The 20089-nt window shown below is 35.8% G+C and overlaps 1 protein-coding gene across 4 annotated transcripts in view; it reads left to right on the top strand.

The window, feature by feature from the left end:
* F13B (coagulation factor XIII B chain) overlaps positions 1–19647 on the top strand; it is a 40706-nt gene extending 21059 nt beyond the window's left edge. For 2 of the 4 annotated variants that reach the window (XM_081824933.1, XM_081824931.1), the window contains 3 exons: positions 688–870; positions 7666–7879; positions 12224–12615. In XM_081824933.1, coding sequence (XP_081681059.1) covers positions 688–870; positions 7666–7879; positions 12224–12344 — 518 coding nt within the window. In that variant the 3' untranslated portion in view covers positions 12345–12615. The other 2 variants (XM_081824932.1, XM_006734059.3) reach the window with 2 other exon arrangements.
* The last annotated feature ends 442 nt before the right edge of the window (positions 19648–20089 follow it).

The raw sequence follows: 20089 nt of genomic DNA, 5'->3' as shown, positions 1-20089 counted from the left end.
GATCCCCCTAATGTGAACAATCAATAACTCTGGAAAACATTGCTTTTCTTGGGGTTTGCTGGAGACTATTGTTTCAGAAAAGGGCTTGATCAGATTGAAAGATTTTGTGTACTGCTTAGATATGGAACTATTACTTTTAATAAGAAAAAAATGGAAGAGAATACATGCAGAAAGCATGGCTTCAAATGGGTTTCATACATTTTCACATCTAGATAAAAAGGGAAAAATAAAATAATGTTTATTAATACTTTGCCAGTTTTAAATGTTTTTCAATATTATGAGATTCTAATTGCAATAATCAATTTTATAATATGAAGTTATTGTAGAACTATGCTCTCAATAGTTAAAATTTGACAGCTATCTTAAAAATGCTTTTACGTGAAATATCTCATTTTATTTCTTTTTGTTTATTTATTTTTTTTTTAGAGAGAGAGAGAGCATGGGGTGGGGGTGGGGGTGGGGCAGAGGGAGAGAAATCCTCAGGCCGACTCCACGCTGAGCACAAAGCCTGAGGTGGGGCTCAATCCCATGCCCCTGAGATCATGACTTGAGCAGAAATCAAGAGTTGGTGGTTAACCACCTGAGCCACCCAGGAGTCCCTATCTTATTTTATATCTATAGCAATTATTAAAGTATTGGATGTTTATTATAGAAATTCATTGTATGCTTTTAAAATCATTTTTTCAGAATCTAAAAGAATGTGTGTATCTCCTCCACTTATTAAAAATGGAGTCATAATTAGTTCAACATCAGACATCTATGAAAATGGTTCCTCGGTAGAATACAAATGTTTTGATCACCACTTCCTTCAAGGATCTAAGGAGTCCTATTGTTTAGAGGGAGTGTGGACTACGCCACCATTGTGTTTAGGTATGTACTACAAAATAGCCACCTATTTAATAAAATATAACCATAACTTTTCCCACTTTCTCTTCTCTGTTAGTTAATATAATACTATTATAATGCTTAATTTGCTATCTTTGTGTATCAGTGTGCCTATTTCATCACTGGTTTCTATTCTCTCCTGTAGATCATAAATAACTATAGTCCATCTTGCCCTAACAAATATTTACTAAATACAAACCATACACTAAGTACTGGTGTTTTATGGGGCTATAAGATGAATAAGTCATGGTGGTATGGGTACGTATGTTAACAGTTATCATTTAGTACCATGTGACTGGTACTATAATGGAAAACATGAGTGCAATGGGGAAACAAAGATAGAAAGGTGAAGCAAGTTATGCCTTATTAGTGAAAATTATCAGGAGACATAAAAAAGCATATCTTTAAATAAAAAGAAAATTCTTTTTGTTTCCATATCTGACTTATTTACTATCTTATTTCACCAGCTTGGACTTGAGTACAATACTGAGTAGAAGAGGTAGTGGGTATCTTGTTTCCCAATCTCATAAGTAAAACTTTCAACAATTCGTCTTTAATTATAGTGTTATAAATACTTCAAAATCAAATTAAAAATATAGAAAGTTTAATTTCTATTTTTCTAAGAGTTTTTAAAAAAATCTTCAGTGAGTGTTTAATTTTAGCACTATCTATTAAAATAATCATATTATTACTTTTTCCCCCTGGAAATATATTGCTTCTTCCTGAATGTTAAAGCATGATTACATTCCTGTAATAAATCACACTTGGTTGTGATGAATTATGCTTTTTACATGTTACTGGATTTTATTTGCTTATATTTACTTAGAAGTTTCACATCTATTTTTATGAGAGAGATCAGTCTGTTATTTTCCTTTGGGTTTGGTATGAAGTTTCTGCTTTCCTCATATGGTGAATTGGTAAGCTCCCTCTTTTTCAATTCCCTGGAATTTGTGTAAGATTGGTACATTTCTTCCTTAATAATTGTAGGAATCCACCGAACATGCCATTTGAACATCAAGTTCTCTCTAAAGAAAGATCCTGACAGCTGTCAGTTTTGGTAGGGTGGTTTATAGAAATTTGTCAATAATATCTAAATTGTCAAGTTTGTTGACATAATGTTGTTTACAACATCCTTTTACATTCTTTTTAATACCTTTAGTGATATGTCATTTGTTTTTACTGCTATTAAGCTATATCTCTTTCTTTCTTGACATGTCTTGCTAAGGGTCTATTACTATTTTTTTTTTGAAGTTTGGGTTTTTTTTTAAAAAAGATTATTTATTTTAGAGAGGGGGAGGATCAGAAGCAGAGGGAGAGGGAGAAAAAGAGCAGACTCCCCACTGAGCCTGGAGCTCAATCTAGGGTTCCAATTCAGGACCCAGAGATCATTCATGATCTGAGCCAAAACCAAGAATTGGTCAGTAAACCAAATGAGCCATCCAGGCCCTGGGTCTATAACTTTTATTAGGCATTTCAAACAACTAGTATTTACATTTGTTACCCTTTCATCAAATGTTGCTTAATATTTTAATAATTTAAATTCTTATTATTTTCTCTCTTCTAATTTCTTAAATTTATTTTATTACTCTTAGCTTTTTAGGTGGATACTTATATTACTGATTTTCAGCCTTTCTTTTTTAAAGGATTTTTAAAGAAAATTTAATTTAATTTGTTAATGATACAGTAAGGATATAATTATATCTTTAAATTTCCTACTGAGCACAACTTTAACTTTATCCCACACATTTTTATATTTTGGAATTTTATTATTATTCAGCCATCCAGTTAAAAAATACATGATACCCATTTTGATATCTTGTATGCACTCTGAGTTATGTAGAAGTTTGTTTTTTAGTTTCTAAGCATTGGAAGATTTTCTAGTTTCCTTTTGTTATTTATTTCTAATTTGAATCCATTGAGACACACTTTGAATTATATAAATCTTTTGAAATTCATTGATACTTACTTTATTACAAGCATATATTTATTGTAGGTACACATTCTTTTGTACTTGAAATAAACAAATAATTGTCATTGTTGGATTCACTGTTGCTGCATATATGTCAGTTGAATTTTGTTTTTCATATTAAGTTCATTCATATCTGTGCTGATTTGTGTCTGTTTGTTTTTCTATCAGTCACCAAAAGAAGTATGTTAAAGTCCCTTATACTCTGTGCATTTAAAAACATTTCTCGTATTCTCTCAATTTTTGCTTTTGTTTTTTTATGCTATTCTGCTAGGTACATACAAATTGAAGCATATTAAATCTTGGTGTACTGGCCCTGTATAATTTTAAAAGAGTCTTCCTTTATCTATACTAATACTTTGTTTTTGTTTGTTTTTGCCTGAAGTCTACTTTAGATGTACAAGCTTTCAACAAGTATTTACAAGGCGTACATTTTTTCATTCTTTAACTTTCAACATTTTGGTTTCTTACTTTTAATGTGTGTATATTGTAAGCAATATATAGTTGTTTATTTTAAAGCATACTTATTTAGTCTGACAAATTTTTATATTATTTGTCCATATACATGTTATATAAGTACTGATATATTTGGTTTATAGCTACCATCTTACTGTACTAGATATATATCCTATCTGTTCTTTATTCTTCTCTCTCTCTCTCTTTTCTTTCTTCGGGGTAAATCAATTCTTTTTAAACCATTTCACTCTCTACTAGGTTGTTGATTATACTTTCCTCTTGGATTCCTTTCAAATTGTTATCACATAAATTACATAATTCAACCATGACTTACTACAGTTGAATATAAATTAGGACTTTTACCACCTCTCCAAGACCCAGAACACTTTAGCTTGATTTACCCTTCCCACTTTTTGTATTACTGTGTCATGATTTTCATTCTACATATAGTTTAAGTCCCAAAGATACAATGAATATTATGTTTTCCAAAAATATTCTTTAAGACTTGTTGATATGTTTTTCAGTGATTTGTTTCTCATCTTCTGTTGCTATTTCTGATTGGGATCATTTTGCACATGCCTGAAAAATATTATTTCTTTATTATTTTCTCAGTTTTTGTTTGCTTGCAAATTTCTTTATTTTCCTTCACTTTTGAAGAGAAATTTTACCAGAGATAGAATTCCCTCTTTTTCTTACCATGCTTTAGAAGATGTCATTTTTATCCTTTTCTGCATTTTATAGCTTTTTTAAAAAAGATTTTTATTTATTTATTTGACACAGAGAGAGACAGCGAGAGAGGGAACACAATCAGGGAGTGGGAGAGGGAGAAGCAGGCTTCCTGCTGAACAGGGAGCCTGATGTGGGGCTTGATCCCAGGACCCTGGGATCATGACCTGAGCTGAAGGCAGACGCTTAACCAACTGAGCCACCCAGGAGTCCCTGCATTTTATAGTTTTTGTTAGTCAATGCCATTCTCTATTTTTTTTTAAGATTTTATTTATTTATTTATTCATGTTTCAGAGAAAGAGAGAGAGAGAATACAAGCAGGGGGAGCAGCAGGCTCCCCGCTGAGAAAGGAGCCCAATGCAGGACTCGATCCCAGGACCCTGGGATCATGACCTGACCTGAAGGCAGACACTTAAGCAACTGAGCCACCCATGTGTCCCAGTCAATGCCATTCTTAATGCTACATCTTTGAAACTAAGTTTCTTTTTGTACTCTGCTGGTTTTGAGATTCTTTTCCTCTTTATTTTCAGTAGGCTATTTATGCAGGGCCTTGGTATGTGTTTCTCCGAGCATTTCATTCTTTTCTTTTTTTTAAAGATTTTATTTATTTATTTTTGCGAGAGAGAGAGCGTGCGCACAAGAATGGGGGAGGGGCAGAGGGAGAAGCAGACTCCCCACTGAGCGGGGAGCCTGATGCACAACTGGATTCTAGGACCCTGGGATCATGACCTGAGCCAAAGGCAGATGCTTAACTGACTGAGCTACCCAGGCGCCCCTGAGCATTTCATACGTCAAGTTGGTAGCACTTCTTGAATCTGTGGCTTGATGTTTTTCATAGTTCTGGAAGGTGCCTTTAATCTTCTTTGTTCCCATTTGGTAATTTTCTACTGATATATCTTCCAGTTCATTAATCCTTTCTTTAGATGTGTCCAGTCTGCTTTAAACTCATCTACTGAGCTCTCAATATCCTTGTATTTCTAGAATATCGTTTTATGCCTTTTTTGTTTTGTAGATTTCAATTGTCTGATGAAAAACTTTATCTTAACATCTATTTCTTCACCATGTTAATCACACTTATCTTTAAGTCCTTGCCTGCAAACTCCATTATCTGGATCATCTGTAGGCCTACTTCGATTTCTAGCTTAATTTTTTGCTATTTCTGTAAACAGTTGATTAAATATCAAATATTATGTATGGAAAATTTTAGAGACTTGAAACGATGATGTCATCTTGTTCCAGAGAATACGCATCTCTTCTTTTGGCTGATAGTGTAGGGGAAATTGGCTTCAATCTAATTAGAAATGCAGCTTTTTCTAAGCTTATTTTCAGACCTTTGTTTGCTCCTACTAATAGAACGTAACCCTGCAGGATTCTTCACTAAGAGTTTGGTGTTTATACCAAGGTTCCTCCTTCTTGACTGCCTTTCATATTACTGGGAGACTGCCAAAAAAGCTTAATGTAGCTTTTCATTCACTTTCTGCTTGGCTCTTTATCCTCTCTCTTTGCACAAGCCAAGAATAGGCAAATGCTTCAAGGGAGCAAACAGCCAGTGCAGAGTATCACATTCATTCTCTGTATCTCCCATTCCTCTGGGTTCTTGACCACTCAAGTCCTGGCTGTCATGTCTGACCTAAACTTCTGTTTTTCTATCCTCAACAACATGAGATTTCCAAAAGCTCGGCTAGCTCTATGTTTGCTGTTGACCATTCTCTACAGTCTCTCAGCTCATGCTGAGAATCAACAAATGCCCAAAGAGGAAATGCCACACAGAATGTTGGACTCATCTGAATGAGCTTTTACCAGAACCTTGGCATCTTGAGTACTGAGTGCCTTCAAAATGCTCTAATTCCTTGAAATACATGCTTCATGTCAGTTTTCAAATTTTCTAGTTTTTAGTAGAAAAAACTGGTCTGATATAGACTATTCTGTCACTATTCTGATTAGCTGGTCTGATATAGACTATTCTGTCATAGCTGAGAACAGAAGGTCCATGAATTAATTTTTAACTTGTTTTAATTAAAATTTTATGTTTTGTAGAACTACAACATTTTAAATTATAGTGCTATTTGACCTCATTTTCAAAGATATTTTGCAGTGACTATAAAGATTCTCTTAGAGTCTTTCTGATTATTTTTCTTCATTTTTATTCTGTCTATAGAACTTCTCGCATAACATCTGACACTTAGGGAATCGATAAATACTTACTGAAAATATTGAATAAAGAAGTTTGTTAATGTATTACAGTTATATGATTTATATGCTCTATTAGCAACTCTGGACCTTTAACCTGTCTCAGGACCTACTGTTTGGTGCCATGTCATCCAGGAGGCAAATAAGGACACAAACAACTCATTTTCTGAAATAACTTGACATTTTGAAAATAGCGATATTTTTATTATGAAAAAAATCAAAAGAATTTGTTGAGTATCCTAATAATTATCTTAAGTTTTTATTTTGTTTTGTTTTAATGCATTAGTGAAAGGACACAATAATATTTTCAATGCTTAGAATTCAAAACATCTTAATCTAATATTGATATTCCATAATAACTGGAAATTTCAAAGAGAGGAAACTGTCAACCACTCTGGATGCCATCAGGTCATAGAGTTTGAGTCATTGTTGACAATCCAGCTTCTTTCTACATTTCCATAATATTTTATCTATCTAATAAACAAATACTTTGTCTCATGGGGATTTTATTTAAGCTTTCTGAAGAAAAAAATAAGAAAAAGAACATTATTTCAATAATTATTGGTAACTATCAATGTTTTTTATAAAAACACCTTTTTTGAAGGAATGAGATCTTGCCATTTGCAACGACGTGGATGGAACTGGAGGGTATTATGCTGAGCGAAATAAGTCAATCAGAGAAAGACATGTATCATATGACCTCACTGATATGAGGAATTCTTAATCTCAGGAAATAAACTGAGGGTTGCTGGAGTGGGGGGTGGGGTGGGAGGGTTGGGGTGGCTGGGTGATAGACACTGGGGTGGGTATGTGCTATGGTGAGCGCTATGAATTGTGCAAGACTGTTGAATCACAGATCTGTACCTCTGAAACAAATAATGCAATATATGTTAAGAAGAAAAAAAAAGAAGATAGCAGGAGGGGAAGAATGAAGGGGGGGAATCAGAGGGGGAGACAAACCATGAGAGATGATGGACTCTGGAAAACAAACTGAGGGTTCCTGAGGGGAGGGGTGTGGGAGAATGGGTTAGCCTGGCGATGGGTATTAAAGAGGGCACGTTCTGCATGGAGCACTGGGTGTTATGCACAAACAATGAATCATGGAACACTACATCAAAAACCAATGATGTAATGTATGGTGATTGACATAACAATAAAAAAATTTAAAAACCCACCTTTTTTGTTTACTATCTTTGAAAACCATAATGGCATAAAGCTAAGTGAATGGCAGGACAGACATCTTTTCCAAATCCAGGACCACACAGACAAATGGCAGATTGTTTTCTGTGAACGTTGAACATATTCTCTGACTCAAATATTAATTCTAACTTAGTTGCCACTCTAATGCCTGGGAATTTTAAGGTCATCATGAATAGGAACCACAGTGCTTCCTGTTAGTGCCAAGATGTGTCAAGATAATTTTCTTCTTTTTATTTTTTCAGAGCCTTGCACATTATCTTTTGTTGAAATGGAAAATAATAATTTACTCCTGAAATGGGATTTTGATGATAGACCACATATTTTCCATGGCGAGTATATTGAGTTTCTTTGTAAGAGAAATACGTATATAGCTGAATTCTCTATTATTGGATCTGAACTCAGAGTGCAGTGTGACAGAGGGCACTTAAAATATCCAAGATGCATTCACAGAGAAAGGTAAGAAGAAGCTTGTGCCTACAACTAATTATTTTCTTCAGATTGTTATTCAAGAGATTCTTTATGTTATAAATTTCAGAAATATAAGTTCTACAAAACTCCTACTTCATGGTAGGAGTTTTATATAGGAAAAAATAATTATATAGGAAAAAATAATTTCATTTTTTAGGCCTAGAAGTATTAATTAATTCAACAAACTTTCTGAGTTGTCTGAAGTCAGAGTATTGTTTGCTATTTCATATTTGTGACACTTTGGCAATTTGGAAAATAAACTGATTTATATGTGTAGTATTTAAATGTGGAAAAATTAACCTATATTTTGAGAGAGATGTTTGCATTTTCTCCCACTTCCCAGTATAGGGCCAAGTATCAGTTATAAAGATGGGAAACAAAGTTGTACAAATCTTCCTAGTGATAGAAGAGCATATTAATAACAATGATTAAAATTAAGTTATTTTCAGGAACACATGTCTGTGTAAGAGCTTGGAAACACGAAAGTGTTTCCTCATAAGATAATTTAAAAGTACATATTTTATACTTTTTTATTTGTTTCTTTCCTCATTCTTTTTTGGTTTTTATTTGAGTATAGTTTACGTACAATGTTACATTAGTTTCAGGTATACAACATAGTGATTCAACAACTCTATTGTTATGCTATGCTCACCACAAGTGTAGCCATGATCTGTCACCATACAATGCTATTATAATACCATTCGCTATATTCCCTATGCTATACCTTTTATTCCCATGACTTACTTATTCCATAACTGGAAGCCTGCCTCTCTCACTTGGTCCCCTTTTCCAATTTTGTCCATCCCTCTATCCCCCTCCTCTCTAGCAACCATCAATTTGTTCTCCATGTTTATAGATCTATGTCCACTTTTTGTTTCTTTGTTTTTTTAGATTCCACATATAAGTGAAATCATAAGGTATTTGTCTTTCTCTGTCTGACTTATATAAAGACCCCAAAAAGCCAAAGCAATCTTGAGAAAGAAGAACAAAAATGGAGGTATAGCAATTGTAGATTTCAAAATATACTACAAAACTATAGTAATCAAAATAGTATGGTACTGGAATAAAAATAGACACATAGATAAATGGAACAGAATAAAGAGCTCAGAAATAAACCCATACTTTTATATGGTCAATTAATCTATGATGAAGGGGGCAGGGATATACAATGGGGAATAAATGGTATGAGGAAACCTGGACAACTACATGCAAAAGAATAAAACTGGACCACTTTCTTACATGACACACACACACACAACCTCAAAATGGGTAAAAGGTCTAAATGTGAGACCTGAAACCATAAAACTCCTAGAAGAAAACAGGTAGTAATCTCCTTGTCTTTGGCCTTAGTAACATTTTTCTAGTTATGTCTCCTGAGGAAAAAAAACAAAAGCAAATATAAACTATTGAGACTACATCAAAATGCAAAGCTTCTGCATAGCATAGGAAACCATCAACAAAACAAAAAGATAACCCACTGAATGGGAGAAGATATTTGTAAAGGATATATCTGATAATGGTTAATATCCAAAACATATGAAGAATTTTATTTTTTAAATATTTATTTATTTATTTGAGAGAGAGAGTGAGCTCAGTGGGAAGGGGTGGAGGGAGAAGGAGAGAATTCCAAGCAGACTCCTCACTGAACATGGAGCCTGATGTGGGGCCTGATCCCAGGACCCTGAGATCACGACCTAAGCCAAAACCAAGAGTTGGACCCTCAACTGACTGTGCCACCTAGGTGCCCCAATATATGAAGAATTTTAATCCCCCCAAATGGGTGCCTGGGTGACTAAGTCAGTTAAGTGTCTGACTCCTGATTTTGGCTTAGTCAGGCCATGATCTCAGGGTCATAAGATTGAGCCCCATGTCAGGCTCCATGCTCAGTGTGGAGTCTACTTAAGATTCTTTCCCTCTCCCTCTGCCCCTCCCTCCCTGCTCATGCTCTCTCTCTCAAAATAAATAAATAAATACCCAAATAATCCAATTAAAAAGGGGCAGAGGACATTTTTCCAAAGAAGATATACAGATGGCCAACAGACACATGAACAGACAAAAAGACACTCGACATCACTAATCATCAGGGAAATGCAAATCAGAACCATGAGATATCACCTTCCACTTGCCAGAATGGCTAGAATCAAAAAGACAAGAAATAACAAGTGTTGGCAAGGATGTGAAGAAAAAGAAACCCTCATGCCCTGTTGGTGTGAATGTAAATTGGTACACCCACTATGGAAAACAGTATGGAAGTTCCTCAAAAAATTAAAAATGAAATACTATAGTAACCAGTAATTCTACCTCTGGATATTTTCCCAATGAAAACAAAGACAGTAATTCAAAAAGATATATGCACCTTTTTGTTTATTGAAGCATTATTTATAACAGCCAAGATATGAAAGCAGCCCAGGTGCTATTGATAGATGAATGGATAAAAAAGATGCAGAATATTATATATACAATGGAATATTACTCATCCATAAAAAGGATGAGATCTTGCCATTTGTGACAACATAGGTGGACCTAGAGGGTATTATGCTAAGTGAAATAAGTCAGACAAAGAAAAACAATAACCCTATTTTATATTTCTTGATGAATGAAATATAATCCTGTTTTTAGTAAAATATTACAATAATACAATAAAATGATGTAAATCATTTTATAGAATCAGGATTTTGACACTTTTAAAGATACAGTATAAAATGGAAATTATACTTTATGTTTGAATAAGAATATTATAAAAATATGGGTGCCTGGGTGGCTCAGTCAGAGTTAAGAGTCTGCCTTTGGCTCTAGTCATGATCCCAGGGTCCTGAGATCAAGCCCCACATCGGTCTCCCTGCTCAGCGAGGAGTGTGTTTCTCCCTCTGTCCCTCCCCCTGCTCATGCTTGTGCTTGCTCTCTCTCTCTAAAATACATAAATAAAATCTTTTTTAGAAAAGAATATTATAAAAATAACTTAATGGCAAAGTGTATGTGTTCTCATCATTGTGAACAATGAACTATATGAACAACATAAGGATAACTTTTTAGATACTTTGAACAGTCTATAAAAACATTCATAAGAGACACATGGGTGGAAAACTTTAAAAATTTTTAACTATGGTAAAATCAGGACAGAAAAATTTTATATGTGTTTAAGTGTCTTAGTGTATCTTGTATTTCTCATTTCAAAGAGAAAACGAGGTAAATAACTTAGAAAAATTGTTTAAAAAATGGCATTATTCTATCAAATGATACTGAGATTTGAAAAAGAAATTTGTAGTATAATTCACCAAGTCTGTCTACTTGCTTTTATCAGTAACTAGCTAAAACAATGACTAATTATATGAAGTTGAAGGGCTAAGTTATAATAAATACTTGACCAAAAATGGTGCTTATTTCAAAAATCTCTCTTCCTTCCTCTCTCTTTCTCATCAAGGATGCTGTCTTATCAACACCCTTCATGACATAAAAATGTATGGCAGAAAGAAGAATAGTATATCAACACATCATAAAAGCCTTTATAAAACATAATTTTTAGAAGAAAAATTACAAGTCTCTAAGTTTTAACTTGCTTGAAGATTTGAATCTAAATTGTCTATGTTGAACATTTTTTTATTTATAAATAAGCCAGAACATGTTGTTTCTGTTCTAATTTGACTGATCTGACATGTAACCTAACCTTTATTGCATGCTTTCCCTCTGTTAAAAAGATTCATCTACATGTCAAAGTATTTCTGTTTCCTAATATCCATTCATTGTGTTATATTATTGCCTTCAAGATATTTGTTTTTATCATATTCATTAACATTAGGGTTTTCTGGTACTTTTAATTCAATCTTTCTGTCAATATTAAAGAACCAAACACTAGAGATAAGAAACTATACACCATGTTAGAGGATTTACCTTACTAAATAGAGAAAAGACTGCCCTTTACACTTTCTAAATGTAAAGAGCTTCAAAAATTAACTGTAGTATTAGCTTCAAGGTTAATCAAATTATGAGGTGGTGAACTATCCACATGTTAAAATGTTGCCCAAGGAACGTGGCTAAAAAAAGAACAACATTTTCCATTTTTATATTTTACACTTTCAAGTAATATTTTGAAGTAACGGTTACACTTCCATTTAAAGTAACAGTTATAGTTCCATTTGTTATTAGTGTTCATTCATAAGCATGTGTAGTAGCACTACCAGGTTACTAAAACCCCCTAGTAGGACTGGTTGTTGTTACTAGAATAGCACATTTTCTTATCTGGAAGCCATTCAGTTCACCTTACTCAAGATCTTCTCAATATGATGACATTCTTTTTTTTTTTAAAGATTTATTTATTTATTATTTATTTGACAGAGAGAGACACAGCGAGAGAGGGAACACAAGCAGGGGGAGTAGGAGAGGGAGAAGCAGGCTTCCCGCAGAGCAGGGAGCCCAACGTGGGGCTCGATCCCAGGACCCCAGGATCACGACCTGAGCCGAAGGCAGACGCTTAATGACTGAGCCACCCACGCGCCTTGATGACATTCTTTAAACCCTCAAGTTTCAATTTGCTAATGAAGGACAACTGGACCTAACTCTGTGGATTAAATATGAATTCATTCAATGTTCAACATGTATATTTCAGAACTGTCCTTGAGTTCATAATTATTCTTTTAATATTCTATAGTCATTGTCCACAGTGGATCCTATAAAATTGAAATTTGATTGAAATTAAATATCAATAGAAAAGTGTTAATCATTTTCAATTAATCACTTAATCCATTAATAAACAATATTGAGCGCCTGCTATATCCCAGCAAACAGAAAATTTGCTCAAGGTGGGTAACTGTCTTGGGACTACATATTTAGTATTGTCATATCTTCTGATTTTTTAGTGAAATCTACTGATTTTTATATGTGGAGAGGGAGTCTAAAAGTATTTTGTGAGCAATGTGGCTCATGAGCGGTCAGTTTGTAAACTCTAAATGCTAAATAAATGAATGTGTGGAAATGTAACAATGGAAGTATATGCAAAGCAAAGTGGTGGCATGGAGGAGGTGGTAATTAACTTTTTAGGGGGTGTATTGGAAGCTTCCTGGGAAAAGCCTGAGGTCTGCAAGCCTAGAGAAGACATCCCACAGAGAGGGAATGGCACACACTAAGTCAAATATTAAGCAGGCACCATGCTGAGCACTGGGGGTAAAACAGTGAATAAGACACATTGTTTCTGCTGTTATGGACCATGTGCTCTGGTGGGAAAGGAAGATGTGAACCAAATCTCTACAAGATGACATGTGCCAGGAAAGATACTCTCTTTGTCAATGAACACCAGGGGATGCAACCTAGTCTTGGATGCTCAAGAAAGGCTTCCTTGAGGAAGTGATATGTAAGCTGAGACTTGAAGGGAGAAAGAAAATATTTTGGGTGAGGGAGGATCATATGGAAAGCATGTGCAGAGAACACGATGTTTCCAAGAAGTTAGTATATAGCCAGTGTGGAATGAGTGGAAAGGAGTGAAGGAGAGAGTGAAGCGAGGTAAACCTGGAGAGATTGCAGTCCCGTGATGAAGGCCTTTGTAGGCCAAACTAAAGATATTGGAAGTCATTGATTGAAATGAGATGTTCACAGTAATTGCTAAAGAGACACCACTGACTGTTGTAGGGAGAGACTGGTCTGAAGGGGGGGAAATGTAGGCATAGAGAAACCACTTTTAAGACAAGAATGCCATCATCCAAGCAAACTATGATGGTAATTTACACTGGAGGCTGTTGGGGAAGGTCATCGAAAAGATGTGGCCACCGGTTGACCTGTGAGCTGGATCTCAGCTCCTCACTCCCTCCCCTGTCCTTGGAATATGGGTTCCATCCGCCTTTCCCACTCCCAGAGGTTACTCCAAAGACATAGATAGATAGTCATGGGGTATTGAGAACACCTGCATGGAACGCATGACTGAACCTAGTTAAGGCCTCTGTATAAACCTTAAGATCTGATGAGCAGGTGCAGGGATCCTGTGATCTTGCTGCCGTGCAAGCAATCTTCATTTGTAAGTTCCCTTTGCTTATTACATCTGCCACCTACCAACCTGGAGTGGGCTGCCTCTCTTCAGTCTCCCTGCCCTCTGCCCTATCCAGCTCACAGAGTACAGCGGCCAGTTTCAGATTTTACCTGGGAAACTCCCAGGAGGGTTGCAAATCAACAGATGCAGCAGCAGGGAGGGTACAATTTAGATTGGAGCAAGAGGTATTTAGGATGTGATGTCATCATGACATTTAGACTGATCAGATGTGGGTGGGGGTGAGGCAGACAAAAGGTTCAGTAGGACACTTTGGTTTCTGGCTTGACTAAGTGGATGATAGCCATCTAAGTGTGGTAGGAGGACTCGGAGGAAGAAGCAGTGTGAAGGAGTGGAGTTTAGCATGAAGTGTTTAGTGTCAAAAATGTTATTTTTGAAGTATCTCTTGGGAAGCCAAGAAAAAATATTAAGTAAGCAGTTGATTCTTGCAGTCGATGCTGTGATGACCGACGCAGATTCCTTTCAGAAACAAAAGACTTACTCTCTCAACTGCTGGAAGTTCTCAATTACCAGCTTCCTAAGGCAGTTGATTCAGCTGAAGAAAATCTTTCCTCCCAAGGTCATAGCTCCTTCCAAGGGTGGTCTGCCATTAACCAGTGCCTGCCCGATAGGAATGATTAAGAAAAGACCCTCCATTCCAACTGAGGACACTTCTAAAGGGATATCCCAGTTGCAGAGGTACCCAGAGTTGGCAGACGTCACTGCTTCCCACCTTTCCTTTCCACAGATGTGGATCCTAGCCTTTCCCTTCCACAGATGTGGATTCTAAGAGTATTCCCTAAAAATGCTCCTGGCTGCTAATTTCCATCCCACAGTCTGGGAACCCAATCAATGAGCATTATACAAGCCTGGGTGTCAGAACAGAGCTCTGAAAAAATTTGCAGTTATCAGTTAGCAAATGTCTACAAAACTAAGGCAATAGGTGAGTTTTTCAGGGGTAGATGCAGGCCGAGTTCAGGGCTTTGAGGGTATCCGAAGTGTTGTGATTGCCATAGGAAAATGAATGATGAAAGAAGCTGATAAGGAATGGCCGGACTGCTCCAATGAAAATCAGGAGAGAGGAGGACTGAAAATGCTGTTTCGATGTTATTGATTACCTTCAAAGGAACATCATCATCATTAAGTGTGAAATTGAGAGAGGAACAGGTTGAGGAATAAACGTAAGGTACAAAAACCAGAGACATGACTATAGTGAGCTTGGCAGTAAGTGTGACAGTGAAGGGGAGAGAGGTAGGGTGGCATGGGGGAGATAGGGATAAAGCAGGAATTTTTTTAATAGAATGGAAGAAATTTGAGCATATTCTAATTCGATGAGAATGGGTGAGTAAAGAAGGACAAGTGGAAGATACTGAGAACATATTGCACAACAGATCACAGAGGATTCTTGAAAAAGGAAGAGATGGGACCCAAGGCACAAGTAGAGGGTGGCTCTTGGCTGGGAGGTGATTCACGTCAGGTCATTTCTGTCTCCTCTGTGAAGGAAGGGAAGTCACTGCTGGGAATGTGGTGGGATATGTGGGCAGGATTGAGGAGACCAGAGAAACTGAAAAAGTCAGACAATGAGGTGATAAGCCAGCACAATCCAACAAGGTGGTTTGGCAAACTAACTGTTTCAATGAGTTATCACTTCAGTGAGATGTGTGAGGTGTTGAGAATAACGTTGCAATAATGGCCATTTTGCTTTTTAGAGAACGTTAGGTTGTAAGATTATCTTGAGCATGATGCTCAACATGAAAGCAAACTGCGTTTAGGTGATTTGCCACCTCTGCTGTATAGGGCAGCTAAGTCAACGATCAAAGAATCCCTACCATGGTGATTGCCCTACGGTATTCCAACGTTTAAAAGGGTGCTGCCTGGTTCTGCAGAAACTGATTTTTCAAAGGGAAGTTAAGACCGTAGATATGTTACTTACTTCATAGTGAAAGATCGCAACCCTAGAGAACATTACACATTAAAACTGAATTCAGGGAAACTCAGCATGATTCCTTTGGAGGAAAAATGGAGAGCATGAGAAGTATAAAAAGTCTAACCCAAACTGAGAAGTACGTTGCCTAATACACTTCTTCTCAAATGTAATTTAAGACTAATCATCAGACAATAGGCAAGGTTTTAACTGACAAGGATTTTAATTTGTTTTTATATACTTTATTTTCTCAGGAACTATTCTAGTCTTTAAATGAACATTGTGTTGTATTTTTTTTTTTTTAAGATTTTATTTATCTTTAGTGGGAGTGGGAGAGGGAGAAGCAGGCCTCCCGCGGGGCAGGGAGCCCGATGCGGGGCTCGATCCCAGGACTCTGAGATCATGACCTGAGCCGAAGGCAGACGCTTAGCGACTGAGCCACCCAGGCGCCCTGTGTTGTATTTTATATACTTCAGTCTTTAAATTTACATTACAAGGCCTGCAGAAGGGAACCTATGGTATTGCAGTAGCAGGTGGGAAACCTCTGGTCATGATTTGGTACTCGTTCTGTTGTTACTCTTGAAGGCCAGGAGCTCTGTGAGCACTGCAAAGAACCAGGTGGTCCGCAGACCCCCCTGTGCCGTGACTGGCTGCCTGGCACCTCAGGTTCCTCAGTGTGGGGGCGCGTCCAAGCCTCAGTGCCACGGGTGCCCTTTGGGGGACCCAGGAGCACTCCTCAGAGGACCAACACTGATATGACAAGTCTCTCTTCCTTCTTCCTCCAACATGCAACATCAAAAAAAAAAAAAAGAATACCTTTTTATTTTGTTCAATCCACTATCAGTAATATTTAACGTTATTAAGGTATTGTTTTATAATATTTTATAGTATATGTATCTATATATAAAAATTACATGCATGAAAAATTATGCCATTAAAAAGTAATATCCTATAAAAAGTAGATAAAATGTTGAATATATGTAAGTTCTAAAAAAGAAAGAAAAAAGGAGAAAATAAAGCCTTACTTTGTTTTACTTGCCATTTATTATAAGAAAACTTTAAATCATTTTTAAGGAAACATTCTAAAGCAAGGTTGGAAAATGTCTGATCTTTCTATAGAAAGTTGGGTACAGTGTAACTGCCGGAAACCCACTGCCCCTTTGTGGTCTGTGGAACCCAAAACATACAGATGTATTTGATGTTCTCAGCAAGAGAAAGAAAGTATGGTCCAAATTAAATTTTCCAAAGATTAAAAAAGATTAAAAAATTTATCAAGTAAATTTTTCTATGACCAGGTATTTTTTAAGTTACAATTTTGAAGTAATGTATTATTTTTGTCGCGTATAAGAGCCAACTCTTCCACATTGTAAAACAGTTCCAACAATACAAATGTAAACAGGATAAAGAATGAAAATTCCCTTTATTCCTCCCAAACTCCTTATCTACTTCCTCAGTCCGGAGATTCTGACTGTAAAGAATTTGCTCTGTCTTCCAGATGCTACTATACACACTTAAAAATGTATTTTTATACATATGTGCATATTTTTGTTTTTATATAAGGTGGCATATATATTGCATATCATACATTGTATATATTCTAAGACTTTCATCTTCACTTGGTATATGATAGACCTATCCCCATATCAATACACATGGATTGATCTCATTCTTTATAAGATGTCAATAGTATTTCAAAAGCTGGTGGTAACATAATATATTTAATTATTCTCTAATTGATGGACTTTTCAGTTTCATTTTCCTCACTTCCTTTCTACCTTCCTTCTGTTTTTTCTTCCTTGCTCCCTTTATTCCTTCCTTCATAGGTTGTAGGTGGAAATCAAATAATACAATTTAAAGCTGAAATGAAATCGAATTCTAAATATATGTAAAACAACAAATATAAACACCAAGAAAGATCTTAACATTCAATAAAATTAAATGATGGAGGAGAGGGAGGGAAGAAGAAGAAAGGAAGAAGTTGTAAGCTAATTTTATTGTTTCTCATCATAAGGACAAATAGAGATTGCCTGAAGCTTGTGGGAGTAAATTTTATAAAGCAGGAACTACGTCAGACAGATAATAAGGCAAGTGAGTAATTGTTTCAGTCTAAAACACTTCATGTGAACAAAATATAGGTAAAGGATATAGAACATTCTAACAAGTAGTCAATAAAGTACATCTTATAAATTTATGTTAATTTTGTACCCAAATAACAGTGGGCATGAAGCAGTCATGAAAACTGGCTGTATATATTAAGCCATAAAAAAATCTAATTAAATTCCAAATAGATTATATAAGAAAAATTCTCTGGTTATATGCAATGCATTTACAACTTAAGCAAAATAAAAAGGCTATCCTAAAAATGTACAAACTTTCTCTTAGACAAGTTGGGTTGAAATGGAAATATGAACTAAAATTGCAGGATTTCTAGAAAACATAATGAAAACATTACATATCAGACTTCATGGGCTATAGATAAAATAGTGCTCAGAGAAAATATTAGCTTAAAAACTGTATCAATTAATGTTCTTAAAAACGTATTAAACAACCCAATAGTTGGAGAAAGAACAGTAGGTAAAACAAAAAGAAAAGGAAGAAATTGGGTGACTGGGTGGCTCAGTCGGTTGAGTGTCTGCCTTCAGCTCAGGTCGTGATCCCAGGGTCCTGGGATTGAGTCCCGCATTGGGCTCCCTGCTCCGTGGGGAGCCTGTTTCTCCCTCTCTCTCTGTCTCTCCTAAATAAATAAATAAAATCTTTTAAAAAAGGAAGAAATTAACCCAAATAAATAGAAACCTTAATAAAATAGGAAACATACAAAGAGTAAGTAAATAAAAATTGACTTAAAAAAAGATAGAAAAATAAAGATACAGTAAAGCACAAATATAAATGACAAGAAATGATATGCAGTAATAGTTCCTCAACTCTGCAAATTGTCTTCTTGCTCCATTATTCAGTTTATTCTAATCTGGAAAATTCAGGGAACATATGTGCATCTCAGCCTTAATTTTTTTTTAATTGAAGTATTGTTGACACACAATGTTACATTAGTTTCAGGTGTACAACATAGTGATTCAGGATATCTATACATTATGTTGTGTTCACCACAAGCCTAGCCACCATCAGTCACCATACAATGCTATTACATTACCACTGATTATATTACCTACGCTGTACCTTTTATCCCCATGATTTATTCATTCCATGACTGGAAGCCTATACCTCCCACTCCCCCTATCCCATTTTGCCCAGCGCCTCCCCCACCACCATCCTCCTCTCTCACAACCACCAGTTTGCTTTCTGTATTTGAGAATCTGTTTCTGCTTTTTGTTTCTTTGTTTTTTAGATTCCACATTTAAGTGAAATCATATGGCATTTGTCTTTCTCTGTCTGACTTATTTCACTTAACATAATACCCTCTAGGCCCTAGAACTATATAACTATAAGAAGAACTATCTTCTTTATCCATTCATCTATCAATGGACACTTGGGTTGCTTCCATATCTTGGGTATTGAAAATAATGCTGCAATACACATAGCGATATATATATCTTTCCAAATTAATTTTTTTGTTTGTTTGTTTGGGCAAAAATACAGTATTGGAATTACTGGATAATATGGTATTTCTATTTTTTTTTAAGATTTTTTATTTATTTATTTAACAGAGAAAGACACAGCGAGAGAGGAACACAAACGGGGAGTGGGAGAGGGAGAAGCAGACTCCCTGCCGAGCAGGGAGCCCGATGCGGGACTCGATCCCGGGACTCCAGGATCATGACCTGAGCCGAAGGCAGTCGCTTAACCAACTGTGCCACCCAGGCGCCCGGTATTTCTATTTTTAATTTTTTGAGAAAACTCCATGCTGTTTTCCACAGTGGCACTATTGAGTATGATGTTAGCTGTGGGTTTTTCATATACAGCCGTTATTATTTTGAGGTAAGTTCATTTAAACCCACTTTGTTGAGTGTTTTTATCATAAACAGATGTTGAATTTTGTCAAATGCTTTTCCTGCATCTATTGAGATAATAATATGATTTTTACTTTTTTTTTTTACTGATATGATATATCACGATGATTTGCCAATATTTAACTATCCTTGCATCCCCAGAATAAATCCCACCTGATTGTGGTGAATATCTTTTTAATGTATTGTTCAATGTGGTTTACCAATATTTTGTTGAGGACTTTTGCATCTATGCTTATCAGGGATATTGGCCTATAATTTTCTCTTTTGGTAGTGTCTTTGGCTTTGATATCAGGGTGTTG

The sequence above is a fragment of the Leptonychotes weddellii genome, chromosome 6 (assembly GCF_054177405.1).
Source record: "Leptonychotes weddellii isolate Sample4059 chromosome 6, ASM5417740v2, whole genome shotgun sequence".
NCBI lineage: Eukaryota > Metazoa > Chordata > Mammalia > Carnivora > Phocidae > Leptonychotes > Leptonychotes weddellii.
The sequence above is the reverse complement of the archived record's forward strand: the minus strand, read 5'-3'. Positions and strand labels throughout refer to the sequence as shown.